Here is a 20747-nt window from a genome sequence, read left to right as displayed (position 1 = left end):
CACACTGGGACCCACATATTAAAACCTCATTTTTGCTGGCCGGCCAGAACCCTAAAATAACACACAAAACAGCCCTTTTTCTATTCAAAGCAACACAGCTGAGAATTGCACATTTAGAATCAATTGGGGTAAACTGTGGAGGTGACGCAGACATTTGACCTGAACGAGATCTTGTTAACAGCTTGTTTATTTTAACTTCTTTTATACCGAGGGTTGTATGTTGTATGTATGACTATGTATGACTATGTGTTAATTGTGTTATGTGTTAAATGTTTTGATACAGCCAATAGGCCAATCAATAAAACGTATCTATCTATCTAGTTTCACCAGATCTTTTTGAATTCTGTTTCTATCTTTCAGTGTGTTAGCTACCACTTCCAGTTTTATATCATCCAAACATTTGATAAGCATTTCTTCCATCTAAACCAGGGGTGTCCAAATTTTTAAACTGAGGGCCAGTTTATGGCCGGTCCCTCAGCCTGTTGGGGAGCCAGACTTTGAAAAAAAACCCCATGAAGTTTGGAAAAAAAAACATGAAGACATTCCAATGCTCACTGTATATATCTTATTTGTCATGCAAAAAAAAAAAGTAATGACAGCAGTGCCCCATGTGGACAGTGCAGCAGTTCAAACAGGACCTGATCCAGCTGTCTACATTGTACCAAAACAGTGAAATAATCCAGAGTTTCAAGCAAACTCTGGAGCTTTCTCCCAATTCTTTCTGAAGTAGGACAAAAACCGAATTAACCCAGTTTAACCTCCGATACTCACCAGAAATGGAGGAAAATCATAAAGACAGCCAGGAATTAACTCAGGGTGAGACTGGGTTTCCATGCCTATGTAAATGAGCCCCAACATTTCAAATAGTTTGATATCATGCTCTAAGACATAAGTTGGGTGGGATGTGTTTACCTGAGAGGCCACAATCTTGGCCATGAATGGCCCTGCAGTTAGCTATCAATCACTGACAGTGTTTCTGGGGATAAGACAGGAATCCATTGGATTCAAGGCCTTGTCATTCTCTCAAGAGGTTCCAAATTTGGTCTGCCAGCTTTAGGTTTGTGTAAGTATTTTCCTTCCCAAGGAAACCAAATGCAGGATTTTTAAAGAAGCTGCAAGATTTTTCTCCACTGCAAAAAGTTTTGAAAATAGAGGTACTCTATGTGTGCTTGCCAATGGGATTTTGGAAACAGCACGTGATACATCTTTTCACTTTCTCCACCCCCTCACCAGACAAAATCACTCTGGAGTTTAGCTAATGCATTTCCATATAATTACTGAACATCTTTCACAGATTTCATATATTTTGAAATAAATAACTAATTTGCAGAAAGCAAAACAAGTGCTTAACTTGAACTTAAGCAATTGATTCTAAGCAAACAGTTGTGTTCTGCCCCCACGCTATCTTGGAAGGTGAACTGCCTGCCCAGATCGGAAACTATATAGTTGAATCAAACAAGAATTTATTAACTGACAAGAATTTTAGACTTTCTTTCCTCCTGAGTCTCACCACAAAGTCTTTATGAGGAGAGGTAAAGTCTTCAGTTCTGATTGAACTGAGGCTCTTAAATCTTTACTTCTTCATATTGTCTCCTTCTTGTATGGTGCTCTACTGTCCCTAAGACAGTCTCAATATTTAACTCTGTCTGAATTTGAATATAGCTCTGACTGGACTTGAATACAGCTCCAACTGGACATGCTATTTTGTAGACCCTCCAGTCCGCCGCTCTCTTCACCCTCCAGTCATGAAAAGGCTTACTCCTCCAAGAACCAGAAGAACCTTGCCTGAGGTTCCACCCCAAGGGGATTCTTAAAGGGGCAGGGCAATTGAGGCTTCAAATGCAAAGAGGGTGCCTATATTGACCCCCGAAACAGTACATAAAATATTAATCCCTCCAACTAAAAAGGGCTTAACTCCAGGAAATAAAGCCCGACTGCTCACTGGAGGGAAGGATACTAGAGACAAAGTTGAAGTACTTTGGCCACATCATGAGGAGACAGGAAAGCCTAGAGAAGACAATTATGCTGGGGAAAGTGGAAGGTAAAAGGAAGAGGGGCCGACCAAAGGCAAGATGGATGGATGGCATCCTTGAAGTGACTGGACTGACCTTGAAGGAGCTGGGGGTGGTGACGGCCGACAGGGAGCTCTGGAGTGGGCTGGTCCATGAGGTCACGAAGAGTCGGAGATGACTGAATGAATGAACAACAACAACAGGGGCAAACAGTGAGGGTCTTCATGGGGCAGGACAAGTTGACTGATCTTAAACATGTGTACTTGGAACTGAAGCAGTGATTCCATATTCCCATGTCATGTTTCGCCAAACTCAATAGAACTTACTTTAATGAATCCTATTATATCTTGGTGCCACTCTAAAGGATCTTAGTTACTAATCCCACAATTGGACACTAATATGATGGAATATGATTCTGGCACGGAGCGTTTATGTGTATGAGGTAACGTGTATGTACCTTGGTAGATTCGCTGCCACCACCTAATTTACTTTAGGAAAATTACAGATGATCCCCTGAGGTAATCTTCTTCCTGCCCACCAGCTCTCCCTTAGCTCCCAGCATTGACTGTGATGTTAAAATGTTAAAACAGATTGAACTATTCCCACAGGAATGAATCACTACTGAGGCTTTTTTAAAAGTTGAACTAGCGAAAATGTTTATTTATAATATTGAACAAACAACTATCTTCTTTAATGAGGCACACAAACTTGAATGGTTACTGAGGTACAATAATCTTGATGGTTACTTTAAACAGGTTCTTTGACTTAGATACGAGTGAAACTCCTCACTCTACAATAACACAGTAGCAGTGAGTTCCCCAGACTAACCTAACCAGGTTGTCCACCAGAGCAATTAGCTGCACTCTAAGCAGAGTCCTCTAAAAGCTAATCTACTCTAACCCAGAGAACAAACCACTTGTGTAAAAACCCACACAAGCACCCAGGTGTCTACTTTGACCCTCCTGGCCAATAATGCAGAATCGCCTGTCACAAATGCTCCCTGACAGAAAAATCTAAGCTCAAAAATCTACCTCTCTTCTCCTCTGTTCCCAAAACTCATCCTTCTTCTTCAAACCCAAAAATCAATCGCCCTGCTTTCTCTCAAGCTGACACTTTTCCCTCTCAGGGCTAAACTCCTCCCATCTGTCCTAACCAATCAAAAGAGAGTTTCAGCTCCTCTCCTCTTCTCCTTTTACACTCCCAAGATGTCTGCTTCCTTTGCTGACCCTCCCAAAATGGAGTCCTGCCTACTGACATTCCAGGCTTCTCTTTCGGCCTATGGGGTAAGAATCATTACACTTACTTCTAAAACGATGTATAGGTCCGCAATGGGAACCCCATTGATTTCAGGCATTTAGATTGAAATCAATGAGCTTACCACCGTAAGATGTGAATGGCTCTCAACCCATTCACTAAGAGCTATCAGCAAGTCTCCTTCCTTAAATTTTTCATAACGTATTTCATCAGGAATAATAATTTCACATTGAAATTGTACCATATCAATAGTTTTTCCCCCACCATGATTTTATAATATATGATTTTAACAGGTAAGACAATGAAAAAGGAAAACAGACACATGTGGCTGGACACATTGATAGTTCCCACAAAGTGAAAACAAAAGCAATTTTTTTCCTTATAACTTATCGGATCTCATCTTGCCAAAACCATTTCTATTTCACATGATGATTAATCTTGGAATTTTGACTCTCAGTGAAATTGCAGCTCATAGCTGGAATATTTATGGGTAGGAAGAATTGCTCTTGGCACCTTCCCTCAAAACTCATATGAGGATATGAACTGTAGCCTGAGTCACTGTACCATTAGGGCATGCTGAATTTGACATTAGTAGATCCCTTTACTGCTTTTTGACATGTCAATCTTGACTTATTAATGTTTCTACCTGGGTCTATATGAATCATTTCCCATCACCACCAGCTCCCCACATCCCAAAAAACTGAGAGCTAAGGTAAATCATGATCTGACTACTTGTCAAATTGCAATCTTCATAGGTTTTGACACAAGCACATTCGTAGAACCATAGCAAGTATAGAAAATTTAAATATGCAATGCTTCCCATAACAGATGGGGAAGGGAGAGAGAGAAATAAAGGAAATGCACCATGGAGCAATTAATATACATTACAGGCAGTTCCCAAGTTACTAACAAGATAGGTTCTGTAGGTTTGTTCTAAGTGAATTTGTTTGTAAATCAGAACAAGTACATTTCAATTGTAATCCCAATCTCATAGATGGATGGATGGATGGATGGATGGATGGATGGATGGATGGCTAGATAGATAGATAGATAGATAGATAGATAGATAGATAGATAGATAGACAGAATCATAGAATTGGAAGAGACCTCATGGGCCATCCAGTCCAACCCCCTACTAAGAAGCAGGAAAATCACATTCAAAGCATCCCGGAGAGATATATATCTTTGGATAGCCTAGGAAAGGATTAACACCCCCGTGGCTTTTGTTTTGTTGTCCGTGCCCCTGTTCAAAAGATCACCTCATTTTCTGTCCCTGTGATAACTGGATTTTGAAAAATGTGGCTTGTGGAAACAAGGATTGGAAATAAAATTTCACTGGAGACATCTTTTCCCCATAATAACTCTTCTAGGAGTGGGTTTCCCTTCCTAGGGGTAGATTTCTTTCGCTTCCTGTTGTCTCACCCCGTTTGTAACCATGAGTTATTTGTAAGTCAGATGTTTGTAACTTGGGGACTTTCTGTATAAGCATCATAAATTATTTAATGATGAATCCATATATCTATATCAGGCATGGGAAACTTCAGCCCTCCCGATGTTTTGGACTTCAATTCCCACAATTTCTAACAGCTAGTAAGCTGACTGGAAGAAACATTAACAACCTCAGATATGCAGATGACACCACTCTGATGGCCGAAAGCGAGGAGGAGCTGAGGAGCCTTCTAATCAAGGTGAAAGAAGAAAGCGCAAAAACCGGGTTGCAGCTAAACGTCAAAAAAACCAAGATTATGGCAACAAGAATGATTGACAACTGGAAAATAGAGAGAGAAACCGTGGAGGCCGTGACAGACTTTGTATTTCTAGGTGCAAAGATTACTGCAGATGCTGACTGTAGCCAGGAAATCAGAAGACGCTTCCTTCTTGGGAGGAGAGCAATGTCCAGTCTCGATAAAATAGTGAAGAGTAGAGACATCAGACTGGCAACAAAGATCCGCCTAGTCAAAGCCATGGTATTCCCTGTAGTCACCTACGGATGTGAGAGCTGGACCTTAGGGAAGGCTGAGCGAAGGAAGATCGATGCTTTTGAGCTGTGGTGTTGGAGGAAAGTGCTGAGAGTGCCTTGGACTGCGAGAAGATCCAACCAGTCCATCCTCCAGGAAATAAAGCCCGACTGCTCACTGGAGGGAAAGATACTAGAGACAAAGCTGAAGTACTTTGGCCACATCATGAGGAGACAGGAAAGCCTAGAGAAGACAATTATGCTGGGGAAAGTGGAAGGCAAAAGGAAGAGGGGCCGACCAAGGGCAAGATGGATGGATGGCATCCTTGAAGTGACTGGACTGACCTTGAGGGAGCTGGGGGTGGTAACGGCCGACAGGGAGCTCTGGCGTGGGCTGGTCCATGAGGTCACGAAGAGTCGGAGACGACTGAACGAATGAACAACAAGTAAGCTAACTGGGATTTCTGGAAGTTGAAATCCAAAATATACAGGCTGAAATTTACCCATGCCTGATCTATATGGTATTATATTTTCCAGATGTTCCATCTGTGTTTACTACCAGCCTTTTGTTTTGGTTGACAAAAGTTTCAGAAAATATCAATTCACCAAATCCTGTTAATCCCATCCTAAAGTAACACATCACTGCATTCCCTTAGAGCACATGGGTCAAATTCAACACCCACAGGTTAAATCTGGCCTGCCATGTCACTTTATGTGGTCCTTCAAATGCTGGACTACTGCATTCCTCATTAGATATCATAACTGTAGCTGATGGAAGTTGTGATACAGTATCATCTGGAGGGCTGCAGCTTCTTCTGTTCAACCAGAATAGTAGTATTTGAATTTAGATCAGTGGTTCCCAACCTTTTTTAAAACCAGGGACCACATGACCAGGGACTACTTTGACCAAGGATCATTCTCTAACATTAGTACCGAAAGGGTTACAAATCAGTTTTTGGTCAACTTCAGATTCGGCTTGGTTATTTAGGGTACTGATTTAGAAAACTGCATTGGAAAGACCACATCAACTCTAGTTTTTAATACAGAACATATGCCATCCAGTAGTCACCATCTGCTTGCCCATAGAAAACCATATTTAGTAATATAGAGCTGATGTGGTAGTAGTAATTGTTTGTGGGTAGTCAGCCTCTCCCCTCCTAACATCCCCGTTGCCTCGGCACTATAAGAGGGTTCCGCAAGACCAGTCGCACTCATTGCCACATGGTTTTATGGCAACGGTGTAGTAATAGTGAGGCCATGGACCATAGTTTTGTTCTTGCAGACCACTGGTGGTGCACAGAGCACAGCTTGGGAACCACTGATTTAGATAAATAGCTTGCGAATATGTCTGACTTCAAAATGCCCTTTAGCCTTTCCCCAGCCTCAGAGCCACAAGGGCTGTTGGGTTGCAATTCCCATTATCCTCATATTCAAAAGTGATGGGAGATGCCATTCAGTAACATCTGTGGACCCAAACTGGATAAAAACTAAAGAGCACCAACCACTCCGTAAATATATATATAGTTGGCCCTCTGTATCCATGGATTCTCCATTCATTGATTCAATGGTCCTTTGAAGGCAACCATAAGACTATTTCAATGAAAATGAGTTTGATACCCTGCCTTAGAGGTTCAAGAGTATTCTTGGTTAACCCACCCCGGTGGTAATGTCCCGGTGGTGCAGTGGGTTAAAGCGCTGAGCTGCTGAACTTGCTGATCGAAAGTTCATAGGTTCAAATCCGGGGAGCGGCATGAGCTCCCACTGTTAGCCCCAACTTCTGCCAACCTAGCAATTCGAAAACATGCAAATGTGAGTAGATCAATAGGTGCTGCTCTGGTGGGAAGGTAACGGTGCTTCATGCAGTTATGCCGACCACATGAGCTTGGAGGTGTCTATGGACAATGCCGGCTCTTCAGCTTAGAAATGGAGATGAGCACCAACCCCCAGAGTTGGACATGACTGGACTTAATGTCTGGGGATAATCTTTACCTTTACCTACAGTAATGCAACATGATTACTTTTTCCTGCACTTTTTGAAATATTATTTCTGATATCAAGGGCTGTGAATAAACAGTGGCCTAAAACCATACAAGTTCCCTTGGCACATCCATGTTATCTTGCTGTCCTTTTTGGTTGAACCCACTTCTCCATGTACTTATTGTTCTACATCTGATGGCATCGGGGCGGACAGGGGGTGACAGAAAGGTGAACCCTATATTGACACTAGTTTGGCAAAGCTGAGTACAGCAGCAGGATGACAAACATTTCCTGGAAACCTGAAACTTCATGGAAACCCCCCAGATGCCAGAGGGGCAGCAGAGAATGAAGGAAGAGGGCAGAGTCCACTCTCCACTCCAACTAAGCAAAAGAGCTTCCGGCAATATCCATTTCTTGGAGAGGAGAAATGGAAAAGTAATTTGGTATCTGTCTGAAGGGGATCAATTTGATTTGGGCAGCTCAAGATGCCAGCCTCATTCAATTAAGCTCAGTTTAATCTCAAAGATTTGTTTACCATGGAACAAGGTCTGAAGAGAAATGCCACTTTCTGCCATGCCTGGAGCAAGCAATATGCATAATGTAACTCTGCAGGTCCCCCCTTTGCATCTACAGATCTTCTCCAGGAGTAATTGCAGGAGGAAGCGCCAACTAGAAATGTTCTGCATCAACTCCTTGCTTCTGAAGCCTGCTAAGCAGTTTTATAAAGTGTCAGAAAACAGACCAGGAATCTTCTACTGATTGTGCCAATAGCAAAATCAAAGCAAAATAAGAAACAAACCAGCAACTCATTGGCTGGGGTTGGTTATCCTATTGCAGGGCTTCTTAAATTTTAGGGTCCTGACCCCAAATGGGGTCCCCTTAGCTCAGTGTTTCTCAACTTGGAGGTTGGGACCCCGGGGCGGGGGGGGGGGGGGCACAAGAGGGTTTCAGAGATTTCACCAAAGACCATCGGAAAACATATATTTCTGATGGTCCTAGGCAGGCCCGTAGTGAGAAGGATGGTCCGCAAAAAGGCCTTACTGGTACATTATTTATGTACCATTATTTGTGTACTGGTACTGTTATGTTTATTCATATCATGATCTGATCACCATACTCAATATATCCCATATGCATGGGGGTATTGTGACAATGATAGAAAAGGTTTGCTAGGGTAGATTCTGAACCCTGCCCCCCCCCCCAATCAAACTCAGCCCCCCCCCCCCCCATCAAAATCCTGGCTACAAGCCTGGTCCTAGGAATCCCTCAGAGGAGGCTGAATATCTCTCCACCTGTCCTTCTCCTCCTTTTTAAAAACAGAAGGTGAATCCTTCCACCAAAAGCCCTCCTCTGCTATGATTGGCCAGGCTCTCAGCCAAGGGGAGGGCTGTTTCCGAGACTCCAAGTTGGGTGGGGGGGAAGGAGATTGGGTGTGCTTGGCACATGGCAGTGTGGTGCACATATGCGGGGCAAGGGAGAGCATGCGAGGTTGGAGGGAGGCTCATGCCAGTGAATCCCTTCAAGACATGGAGGCTCTGTGTGGGAAGTTTGGCCCAATTCTATCGTTGGTGGGATTCAGAATGCTCTTGGATTATAGGTGAACTATAAATCCCTGCAACTACAACTCCCAGATGTCAGAGTCTATTTTTTCCAAACTCAACCGCTGTTCACTTTTGGTCATATTGAGTATTCGTGCCAAGTTTGGTCCAGATCCATCATTGTTTGAGTCCACAGTGCTCATTGGATGTAGGTGAACTACAAATCCAGAACTCAAGGTCAATGCACACCAAACCCTTCCAGTATTTTCTCTTGGTCATGGGAGTTCTGTGTGCCAAGTTTGGTTCGATTCCATCACTGGTGAAGTTCAGAATGTTCTTTGATTGTAGGTGAACTATAAATCCCAGCACCAACTGCCACTCTGGGTGAGAGTGAAGAGAGAGGGGGCCAGGGGACAGTTCCATCTTGTCTCCTGTGCTATGTTAATAATATAATATAATATAATGTAATATAATGTAATATAATGTAATATGATATATTGTATATACATATAATATTTATAATATTATAATGTAATGCAATATAATACTAATAATATGATATTATAATTATATATTTATATTACATGTAATATTACTAATAATATTGCAATATAATGGTATAATACAATATAGTAATATTTAATACTGATACTGTACTATGCTAATAATATAATGTATTGTGTGTGTGTGTATGTATGTATGTGTGTGTGTGTGTGTGTGTGTGTGTGTGTGTGTGTATATATATATATATATATATATATATATATATATATATATATAGTAAGCTGCTCTGAGTTTCCTTTGGGGTGAGAAGGGTGGCATATAAATGTTGCAAATAAATAAATAAACAAACTACAACTCTCAAATGACAAAATCCATCCCCTCTCCCAACCCCACCAATATTCACATTTGGGTGTATCAGGTATTTGTGCCAAATTTGGCCCAATGAATGAAAATACATCCTGCACATCGGATATTTACATAATGATTCACAAGAGTAGCAAAATTACAGTTTTGAAGTAGCAATAAAAATAATGTTATGGTTGGGGGTCACCACAACATGAGGAACTGTATCAAGGGGCCGCGGCATTAGGAAGGTTGAGAAACACTGCCTTAGCTCAATGCTGGGTTCACAAAAAAAATTGGCAACACTATCAGGTTTCTGAGCACTGCCTCTTTACACAAATCTGTTAGCAACAAGTAGGAGTATTTACAGTGGACCTGCCGAAATGTTTCAGCTATACTCCACAAAAAGGAAACGTAGCCTGTTTCACAAGCCTTGAAAATGCTGATTTATTATCAGTAAATGTTTGGTTTCTATATATCTTTTACACACCTATATACCTGGGGCCATGTAAAAAATTTGGGGGCTGAAAAGGGGTCCCAAGTGGGAAAGTTTAAGAAGCCCTTCCTAACACACACATCAAGGCATCTTGTTGGATTGGTACATTCAAAGTTTCGCCACCAGGTGGCAAACCCCAATTTGAGCCCTTGCATGAGCCATCTGAATGAAGCCCTGCCTGCTCACAAGGCTGTTCACAAGATCCTCTCTAGTTCCTCACCTTCACCTCCCACCTCCATGTGTAAAGAGTTCAGTAAGCTTGAGAACAGATTAGAAACATTTATTTAAGAAAAAAATAGTAAGTTTCAATGACTCTTTCACCACATCTTGGCAAATGATATAAACACCTTCAGGTATAAAAGATTTTAAGGGCCTGAGATGATCAAGCTCTTGTCACCATGTCTTGATTCCCCTTTCCAGGAATATCCTGCTTCTGTGTGGGATGAATGAGGAATCCACACAAACAAGCACACACCCCATAACTCCTCCCTTCCTTCTGCTTTCCTATCTTCCTTTCCTTCCTATCTTCCTCCTTTCCCCCTTCTACCTTCCTCCCTTTCTATCTCAATCTCTTCCTTCCTTATACCTTCCTATATTTCCTTCCTCTCTTTGTTCTGTACTTCTTCCCCCTTCTACCTTCCTATCTTCCTCCGTTTCTATCTCACTCCCTTCCTTCTACCTTCCTATATTCTTTTCTCCTTCTACCTTCCTATCTTCCTCCTTCCCATCCCATCTTCCTTCCACCTTCCTATCTTTCCTTTCTTCCTCTTCTACCTTCCTCCCTGCCCCTTTTCCTCTTCTTCATTCTTTCCTTCTACCTTCCTATCTTCATCTATTCCTTCCTCTCTTCTACCTTCCTATCTTCCTCCCTGCCCCTGCCCCTTTTCCTCTTCCTCATTCCTTCCTTCTACCTTCCTATCTTCATCTATTCCTTCCTCCCTTCTACCTTCTTATCTTCTTCCCTTCCTGCCTATATTATCTCCCTTCTTCCCTTCTACCTCTCTTCCTCCCTCCTTCCACCTCCCTTGTTTCCTTCTTCCTTCCTGCACCCTTTTCCTCTTCCTCCTTCCCATCTTCATATCTTCCTCCTTCCTTCCTTATACCTTCCTCCCTCCCTCATACCTTCCCATCTTCCTCCTCCTTCCTTACTATCTTCCTCCCTTCCTTACACCTCCCTTCCTTACACCCCCCTTCTACCTCCCTCCCTCCCTTTCCATCTTCTTTCCTTCCTTCCTCCTCACTCCCTGCCATTTCGCTCTTCCTTGTTCCTTCCTTAAACCTTCCTATCTTCATCTCTTCCTCCTACTGTCCTGTCTTCCTCCCTCCCTTCTCATCTTCCTTTTCTATACCTTCCCATCTTCCTTCCTTATCTTCTACCTTCCTATCTTCCTCCTTCCTTCCATCTTTCTTCCTTCCTTCTCTATACCTCCCCATTTTCCTTCCTTCCACCCTCCTCTCTTCCTCCTTCCCTTCCCATCTTCCTTCCTTTCTTCCTATCTTACCTTCCTCCCTCACTTCTACCTTCCCATCTTCCTTACACCTTCCTCTTCCTTCCTCCCCCTCCCTTCCCATCTTCCTTCCTTTCCTCCTTCTCTATACCTCCCCATCTTCTTTCCTTCCTATCTTATCTTCCTCCCTCCCTTCTTCCTTCCTATCCCTTTCCCTCTTCCTTCCTTCCTTGCCTTCCTTCATGGTCCTGCTGCCTTGCTCTGCAACCCAGAGCTTCCCCCTTCCTTCCTTCTTCCCTTCCTTCCTTCCTGGTGGCGGGGAGGTCAGTGGAGGGAGAAGAGCCGGTCCTTGAGCGTCCTCCTCCTCCTCCTCCGGCTCCTCCCGAAGAGGATGCGCTTGAAGGAGCGGCGGAAGTCCTGGTTGAAGACGGTGTAGATGACCGGGTTGAGGGAGCTGTTGCAGTAGCCGATCCAGAAGAAGAACTTGAAGAGGGGCTCGGGGACGGGGCAGGCCTGGCGGCAGATCCCGTAGAGGCTGTAGCAGAAGAAGAAGGGGAACCAGCAGAGCACGAAGGCGCCCACCACCACGCCCAGCACGAAGGTCAAACGCTTCTCGCGCGCCTGCTTCAGCCCGTCCGAGGCCGGGCGGCGGCGGCGGCGGCGCGTGGAGAAGAAGTACCCGGATTGGCGGCGCCGCCGGCTGGATCGGGACCCCAGGCCGCGGGCATCCTTGCCTTCTCCTCCTCCGCTGCTGTCCTCCGGCTCCACGTCGCTCAAGGCGTCCTCGCCGGCCCGCTGCTTCCCGGAGCGGGTCTTGGCCACGCGGTAGATGCGGACGTAGACGAGGAGCATGACGAGGCAGGGGGCGAAGAAGGATCCCGCGCAGGAGGAGAGGATGTACCAGGTCTGGTCGTTGAGGCGGCACTGGGCGTCCTCCCCCTCGGCCTCGGCTTCCCCGAGGAGCAGCGGCGGGGAGGAGATGGCGGCGGAGAGGAGCCAGACGAGGAGCACGGCGGCCTTGACGCGGCGGGGGCTCCTCTGCCTGCCGTACTCCACGGCGCGCGTCACCGACCAGTACCGGTCCAGGCTGATGGCGCAGAGGTGCCCGATGGAGGCCGTGCAGAGCAGCACGTCCAGCGCCAGGTAGAGCCGGCACCAGGCCCGCCCGAAAGGCCAGGCGCCCAGCAGCTCGTTGGCCAGCGAGAAGGGCATCACCAGCGCCGCCACCAGCACGTCCGCGCCCGCCAGCGAGACCAGGAAGAGGTGCTGCGGGGCACGGAGCGCGCCCCCGCCCCCGCCGCTCAGCACCGCCACCGCCACCAGCACGTTGCCCGCGATGGTGAAGGCGATCAGGAAGCCCACCAAGGCGGCCAGGCAGGCCACGGCCGGAGGAGAGTAGCCCGGCAGCGGCGCCCAGGCGGAGCTCCCGTTGCGGGACGGCGCGCCCATGCCTCCGCCGCTGCTGCTGCCATTGCGGGAGCCGGCCTCCAAGTACAGCAGAAAGGGCGCCTCCATGGCCCGGCGGGCAGGAAAGGGCGGCTCGCGCGCCTCGCCTGCCCGCCCGCGCGCACGCCCGTCGGCCGGCCTGCCCGCCTTCCCTCCTGCCTGCCAGGCAGCAACAGCACCAGCAGCACGAGGGAGATGGGGCGGAGCAAGCGGCGCGCGGCCCCGAGGCCACGCCCTCCTAGATATAACCACGCCCCTTTTCACGCCTCACGCGCCCAGACCCAGGCCGACAAGGAAAGAACGCTAGTACTGCTTATTGACTTAATACTAGCGTTGCTGTGGCCAACCTTCCCTCCCTCTTTCTCTCCTTCTTTCCCTCCTTCCTTTGCTCCCTCTTTCCTTCCTTCCTCCCTTTTCCTTTTCCTTCCCTTTCTCTCCTTTCTTCCTTCTCTGCCTCTTTCCTTCCTTCCTTCGCTTTTTGCTTCCATCCTTCCTTCTGTCTTCCCTCCCCTCCCTCTTTCTCTCCTTTCTTCCTTCTCTGCCTCTTTCCTTCCTTCCTTCGCTTTTTGCTTCCATCCTTCCTTCTGTCTTTCCTTCCCTCCCTCTTTCTCTCCTTCCTTCTCTACCTCTTTCCTTCCTCCCTTTTTCTTTTCCTTCCCCATCTCTCCTTTCTTCTTCCTCTGCCTCTTTCCTTCCTTCCTTTGCTTTTTGCTTTCATCCTTCCTTCTGTCTTTCCTTCCCTCCCTCTTTCTCAACTTCCTTCTCTACCTCTTTCCTTCCTCCCTTTTTCTTTTCCTTCCCTGTCTCTCCTTTCTTCCTTCTCTGCCTCTTTCCTTCCTTCAATTTTTGCTTCCATCCTTCCTTCTGTCTTTCCTTCCCTCCCTCTTTCTCTCCTTCCTTCCTTTTCTACCTCTTTCCTTCATCCCTTTTTCTTTTCCTTCCCTTTCTCTCCTTTCTTCCTTCTCTGCCTCTTTCCTTCCTTCCTTCGCTTTTTGCTTCCATCCTTCCTCTGTCTTTCCTTCCCTCCCTCTTTCTCTCCTTCCATCCTTCTCTACCTCTTTCCTTTCTCCCTTTTTCTTTTCCTTCCCTTTCTCTCCTTTCTTCCTTCTCTGCCTCTTTCCTTCCTTCCTTCACTTTTTGCTTCCATCCTTCCTTCTGTCTTTCCTTCCCCCCTTCTTTCTCTCCTTCTTCTCTACCTCTTTCCTTCCTCCCTTTTCCTTGTAGTTGCAGGGTGGGGTTGTTTCTCTGGTAACCAATATATTTGGACCCAATCTGCCGCTGTATGCCCCTTCCCATCCCTACTTTCCTTGAACTATTCTTCCCACCTCCCCATATTTTGAATCACCCCTTGAGGCACTCTTCCCAAGCGTGTTGTGATTCTCCGAAGATGCCAGCCACAGATGCAGGTGAAACGTCAGGAGAAAATGCTACTCAAACACAGCCATACAGCCTAGGAAGCACACAACACCCCAGTAATTCCGGCTGTGAAAGCCTTCCACAATATAGAAAGAAAGTGAATACCGGTAATTCATTCCTGGAAGAGTTATCATGGAGAACAGATGTCTCCACTGAAGCTTTCTCATCAAGTCTTGTTTCCACAACAAGCCATTTTTTAAAAATCCAACTGAGACAGAAAGACAGGTGAAATTTTCTGAGCAGAGGCACAGACAGCCAAATAAATACCACAGGGACATGCTTTCCCTGTGCCATCCATATATTCAGTTGGAGTTACAATTCAGAATTGTGCCTGTTCAGACTTACATACAAATTCAACTCAAGAACAAGCCAATAGAGCCCCTAGTTCATAATTGCCTATATTACCGGCAGCCAGATTCCTTACTGAGGAACATACAACCCTCTTGTTACTCCAGTTCCACTGGCTGCCAGTTTACTAGCAATTCAAAGTGCTAGCTTTAGCCTATAAAGCCCTAAACGGTTCCGGCCCACCTTACCTGTTTGAACATATCTCCCTCTACGATCCACTTTGGAGGTTGACATCTTTTGGGGAGGTCCTACTCTTGATCCTACCTCCTTAGCAGGGATGAGAGACAGGGCCCCTTGGCTATGGGATTCCCTCCCCAGCGAAATCAGAGTGGCCCCCTCTCTCCTGACCTTCAGGAAGAAAGTAAAAACCTAGTTATGGGACCAAGTTTTTGGCTAGCAAGTTAGTACAATATGAGTATATGGAATTGTGAAATGACAAATAGAATGGCCTTGGATTTGACTCTGGATGAAGTGATTTTAATATTACTGCTAATTTTTGTTTTAACGTATATGTCTGTTTTTTTACTGTATGTATGTATGTGCATAGCATCAAATTTTGTAAGCTCGGAGTTCCCCTTTTGGGATGAGAAGGGGTAGTAAATGTAGTAAATAAGTAATAGGGTAGATCGATTTAAATCAAGCTGATTTGAACCATTCATTTAAATGAAGTAATAATAATAATAATAATAATAATAATAATAAACCTTTATTTGTACCCCGCTACCATCTCCCGCAGGACTCGGTGCAGCTTACAAGAGGCCGAGCCCAAACTACATCATTAACAAAAACACCAGACAACAATACAATGCAACAATAAATAAGCAAGCAATAAAACAGTAACAAAAGCACGACACTGTTAAAAACCTGTGGCAGGGCCAAATGTAATAGTTAAAATTCTAAAAATGCTGGGCATGTCCAGGTGAGGTAGATTGAATATTTTGGGAATAGAAGGGTGGGCAGACAATTCTAACTTTCTCATAAAGTGCATTAGGGACAATTGCTTGGGATTCCTTAATCTGGGAAGGCACACTGGAACATCCATGTTTTCAAGCTCCTTCTGAAGACTGCCAGTGTTGGGGAGTGCCTGATATCCTTGGGGAGGGAGTTCCAGAGTCGTGGGGCCACCACCGAGAAGGCCCTGTCCCTCGTCCCCACCAACTGCGCTTGCGATGCTGGTGGGATCATGAGCAGGACCTCACCAGATGAACGAAGGGATCGTGTGGGTTCGTATATGGAAATGCGGTCACGCAGGTAGGTGGGTCCCAAACCGTTTAGGGCTTTGTAGGTAAGCACCTGCACCTTGAATTGAGCCCGGAAAATGACTCTGAGAGTTCTTTGCATATCACTGAAATATGCTCATTTTTAGCTCAGTACAACTGAGATGATAAACTGAAATTGATGTCCATGTATGATTGAAATGTGTGTGTATGACAGAGGCAGGACCATTAATTATTTTTCGCATGTTTATAGTGTAACTTATTTGTAATTATGTTATTCTTAAATATAATGTATGTATTTTATTGATTTTAAAAAAAAAACAGACATGAACTTGGACAATATTCTTTCTAGGCCATGCTACATTTTCTCAGTTTCTCTCAACTAAAATGGATTTTACACAAAGCGATCCTTTTTATTATTTCTTTCTTTATTTTTGAGGCTGGTTAAGGCACACTACATTTTCTATGGAAATTACAAATAAAACCTTGATAACTTCAGCAGAGTTTTGTGGGTTTTTTAAAAGTCTTAAGACTCTAGAAAACAAATCTCTAGAGTGCCAGAGAGCACCTTTGTGCCCTTTGTGGCTGGCAGACATTCTTAAAGCTTATTGGCTCCAGTTCAAGTTAAAATTCCAGCAATGTCTTTAATGCACTTTTTGAACAAGTTTGTTCAATTGCAGCAAATGGCTTAATCCATTTCCTTAGAGCACTGAGTGACACAGAAGATTAATTAGGGATATGATCGCCTGCTTAAAAATCCATTTTCACTCTTGAAATGAACCTGTTGGCTTTGTGTTATTTCCACGTTTCGCATAAAACACAAAGAGCTTTTGAGACTCATGGCTAAAACCTTTTTTATTTGCCAATACAACATGAAAATAGAAATTAGCGGAAACCATTGTGGCATTCATAAACACAAGTGCTCCAGGACAAATAGGACACACACACCGTCATGAGCAGGGTCATTTTGAGCTTTCTACACATTGGGACTGACGTGGTTAGCTAGGACCACTGATAAGAGGATCCATGCCTGGTGAGCAAGGGTCAAGATGGAAAAACAACTCCCCAGGTCAAAGTGAAAAATGTTTAATACAATTCAGCCAAAAGGGATGCAAGTACAAGCAAGATGCTTCAAAGGGTACAAGCATAACATACAGAGGAAAGCAAGACATCTTATACAGTTTGACAGCTATTTATTTATTATTTATTTATTTATTGCACTTGTAGACCGCCGTTCTCAGCCCTAGGGCGACTCACGGCGGTGTACAACATATAAAAACAATTTACAATAAAGGCAATATCACAACAACAATACTAACATCATTATCAATAATACAATTACACTAAATCACTCGTGACGTCTCATCATAGAATCACAATCCAATCTCGTTTTCCATATTCCGTTCAAATCATCATTGCCAATTGTTGTAGCACTTAGTCAAACGCCTTCTCAAACAACCACGTCTTTAGACTCTTGCGGAATGTCATAAGGGAGGGTGCCTGTCTGATGTCTACGGGGAGGGTGTTCCACAGCCGGGGGGCCACCACCGAGAAAGCCCTATCCCTCGTCCCCTCCAGGCGTGCCTGTGAGGCAGGCGGGATCGAGAGAAGGGCCTCCCCAGACGATCTCAAAGTCCTCGTGGGCTCGTAGGCTATTCAAACCTTCCAGCTCCCACCCTTGATTGGTCAAAAGTGGTGCTCGTCAGGATCTGCACCTTCTGTGGGGAAATGATAGCTGGGGATTGGTCGGGCAAGGGACCAATCAGCTAGTGCGACATCTTCTGGGAAGAGACATAATCCGAAAAGACAATGTCAAGGAAAAGTTAATGAGCTTTGGATTAGCTCAACTGTCCAGTTCCATGTTGAACAAAGATAGGATCCTGGTGTGAGACTCCTGGAACAAAGTGATGATCCTGGGCCATCAGGGACTTGGTTATTACTGAATACACATGTTTAAGTCTGTTTTCATGGGCAGCAATCTCTCAGCCTCGGGTGAACCATACACTTATACAAACAGCCTTGGGCTAATCTGGGCTGGCACAGGAAGTCACCTATCTATACATAAACAGTGGGCTTGATAATTACCTGGCTTGGGAAAGAGCCAGAGGGGTTTGTCCAGCCTTCCTGTTTCTAGAGCAGTGGTTCTCAACCTGGGGGGTCAGCTGGCCATTTCGGAGGGGTCGCGACGCTGCCTCCGTTCGCCCCGTCCCAAGGGTGCGGGCCAGATGAGGATTCCTTCGTGCGAGGCCGGGTCTTGCACAAAGCCCACCTCGCCTGCCTCACTTGCCATTGGCGAGGGTACAGGGCAGGTGAGGGGTCCTCTGCGCGAGACCTGGCCTTGCGCAAAGCCTACCTCACCTGCCTCACATTCTTGCCATCGGCGAGGGCGCGGGGCAGGCGAGGGGTCCTCCGTGCGAGGCCTGTCCTCGTGCAAATCCCGCCTCTCGTTCTCGCCATCCGGGAGTTCTGTGTGGAGGTCTCAGTGGCCTGTGGAAGTCAGCGCTGAATCGGTTGAAGGTACTGCAAATCCATATTTTTTTCTGATTAATCATGATGCTTTAATTATGTTGAATTTGTAACATATTAGATATTTACATTACGATTTGTAACAGTAGCAAAATTACAGTTATAAAGGAGCAATGAAAATAATTTTATGGTCGGGGGTCACCACAACATGAGGAACCATATTTAGGGGTCCCGGTGTTAGAAAGTTTGAAAACCACTGTTCTAGAGAATTATCCCAGCAAGATCATGGAGAGCTGACTGTCCTTGGGCTATGTCTTGAAACATTTTATAAACAGTTTGTGCATTTATTTAAGAAATCAATACATTGCACAGTTGAAACAAGTTACACAGAAAGTAATGAAAAATAGATACAATTTAGTGAAGGATTAGAAACAACAGAGTCCTTAGGCGGGTGAAGTTGTTGCTAGACTGCTCTAGAGGCCTCAAACTTGCAAAAGTCAAAGAAAGGTTTAAAAATTGAAAAATTATATATTGATTTGAGCCCCTGGTGAACTATAAATCTTTTTTGGGGGAGGGGATATCATGACCCAACAACAGTGGGACCCCAGGACCTCTCCAACAAGAATGTAGCATTCTCTTAACAATGAAGTAAATAACACCTTTGCTCACATAAGAGTAGAATGGGAGTACAGAACTGCCTTGGGATGAATCCTTTTAATGTTTCAATGGACCATCGCTATATTGGACATAAGGCAATTAAACCCATGTTTTTAACACCCATTGTTGTGGATGGGGAATACAAAGTTATGTGCTTAACTCTCACAGTGAGAGTAACAGAATTCAAACATATATAACTTTGCCTTGGTTGGTCCACTTTTTTTTTACTTTCAAAATATATCTAGCTATTTAATACTTAATAGAAATTCAAAAATAGAACACTGGCTCATAGTGTATGTTAGACTGATTGAGATTAGCATGTAACTTATGGCACTAGAAGGACTTTGTTTATAAAAGATCCCACCATTCAATTTTGGCAAGCTGTCTCATCACCCCCTGCGAATCCTAATGTCCTCTGTGTAGTGCTTTGTTCAGTTAGTGAGGTTGCTGTGGGGAAGAGAAAACATGAAAGACATGGGTCAAATTTAGGTTAAAATGGGAAGGCAATCCTTTTGGCATTGTTGTCAGTTTTTGAAGGTTCTTCCACACAAATTTGCCACAAAAAAACTAATCCTTATATTTTGGTGTAACCCGCATGGAGGAGGCAAAACCCAGGAAGCTGAACACAAATATGCAAATCCAATACTCATCTGTATGATCTACCAGGTAATGCTGTTAGAAAACTGACTCACCAACCTAAATGATTTGGAGGTATTGTTCAGCATGCCAGCTTCACAGAAACCCACTTTCCATGTCTGTCTGCACTGGCAACGAAAACTGATCTTCAGACTGCCAGTCGCTCACATTTCTGGAGAGGCATGTTATAGTAGAAAAGAAAGGACTGTGTGGCCACAACACATCTAAACACAGCATTTTCTTTACCAGTGTTCTCAATACAAGTTAACTATCCCTCCTCCAAAATGCTTGGGACCAGAAGTGCTTTGGATCTTATTTGGATTTTGTTTTGCTTTTGGATTTTGAAAAACTGCATTTTTACATATGTACTTATAGAGATATTTTCGAGATGGCATCCAGGTCTAAACACAAAATTCATTTATGTTTCATAGAGACCTTCTGAAGTTAATGTTATACAATATTTGTAATAATTTTGCACATGAAACAAAGGCAGTATAAACACAATCACCATACATCAAAGACTATCTTCTCAGATGTCTATGTGGACAATTTCAACTTCTGGACTATTTTCAATTTCAGAATTCCAAATAAGGGATGCTCAGCCTGTACTAGAAAATAATGACTCACGATAGTCATTTGGGTTATGCTTCATTAAATCATTCAAAACATCTTGATTTGCTGCCTCACCATAGGATGGATGTGAGCCTCACATAGCAAAACTATGTCAGGGGAACATATTCTACCAAAATAATAAGCCTTTGAGGATGATTGAAGAGGCAAATTCTGTTTCTGTCATGAACGGACTAGTCAAGGGAGTACAGAAAGACTTATGTAACTACTAAACTTTTAAATATTTTATTTTTAATTCCCTGCCAAGACACAGGTGTATGCTTTTCACCTACATAGCCATGAAGCTAACAGGAAATTGAAAGTTACCTGGGAAGTCCAAGAGCTCGAACACTGCTCCTATCCTAAATATCTTAATGTCACCTTAGATCGAACACTAATGTAGTATGAACACCAAGCACAAAGA

The 20747-nt window shown here is 44.4% G+C and overlaps 1 protein-coding gene across 1 annotated transcript; it reads right to left on the bottom strand.

Annotated features, from left to right (window-relative positions):
- Positions 1-10344: 10344 nt before the first annotated feature.
- Positions 10345-13140, bottom strand: ADRA2C (adrenoceptor alpha 2C). The gene has a single exon (XM_060759196.2). It carries the CDS (start codon positions 13041-13043, stop codon positions 11853-11855), a length of 1191 nt encoding a protein of 396 aa, XP_060615179.2. The 5' UTR covers positions 13044-13140; the 3' UTR covers positions 10345-11852.
- Between the last annotated feature and the right edge of the window lie 7607 nt (positions 13141-20747).

The sequence above is a fragment of the Anolis sagrei genome, chromosome 5, assembly GCF_037176765.1.
Source record: "Anolis sagrei isolate rAnoSag1 chromosome 5, rAnoSag1.mat, whole genome shotgun sequence".
Taxonomy (NCBI): Eukaryota; Metazoa; Chordata; class Lepidosauria; order Squamata; family Dactyloidae; genus Anolis; species Anolis sagrei.
The sequence above is the reverse complement of the archived record's forward strand: the minus strand, read 5'-3'. Positions and strand labels throughout refer to the sequence as shown.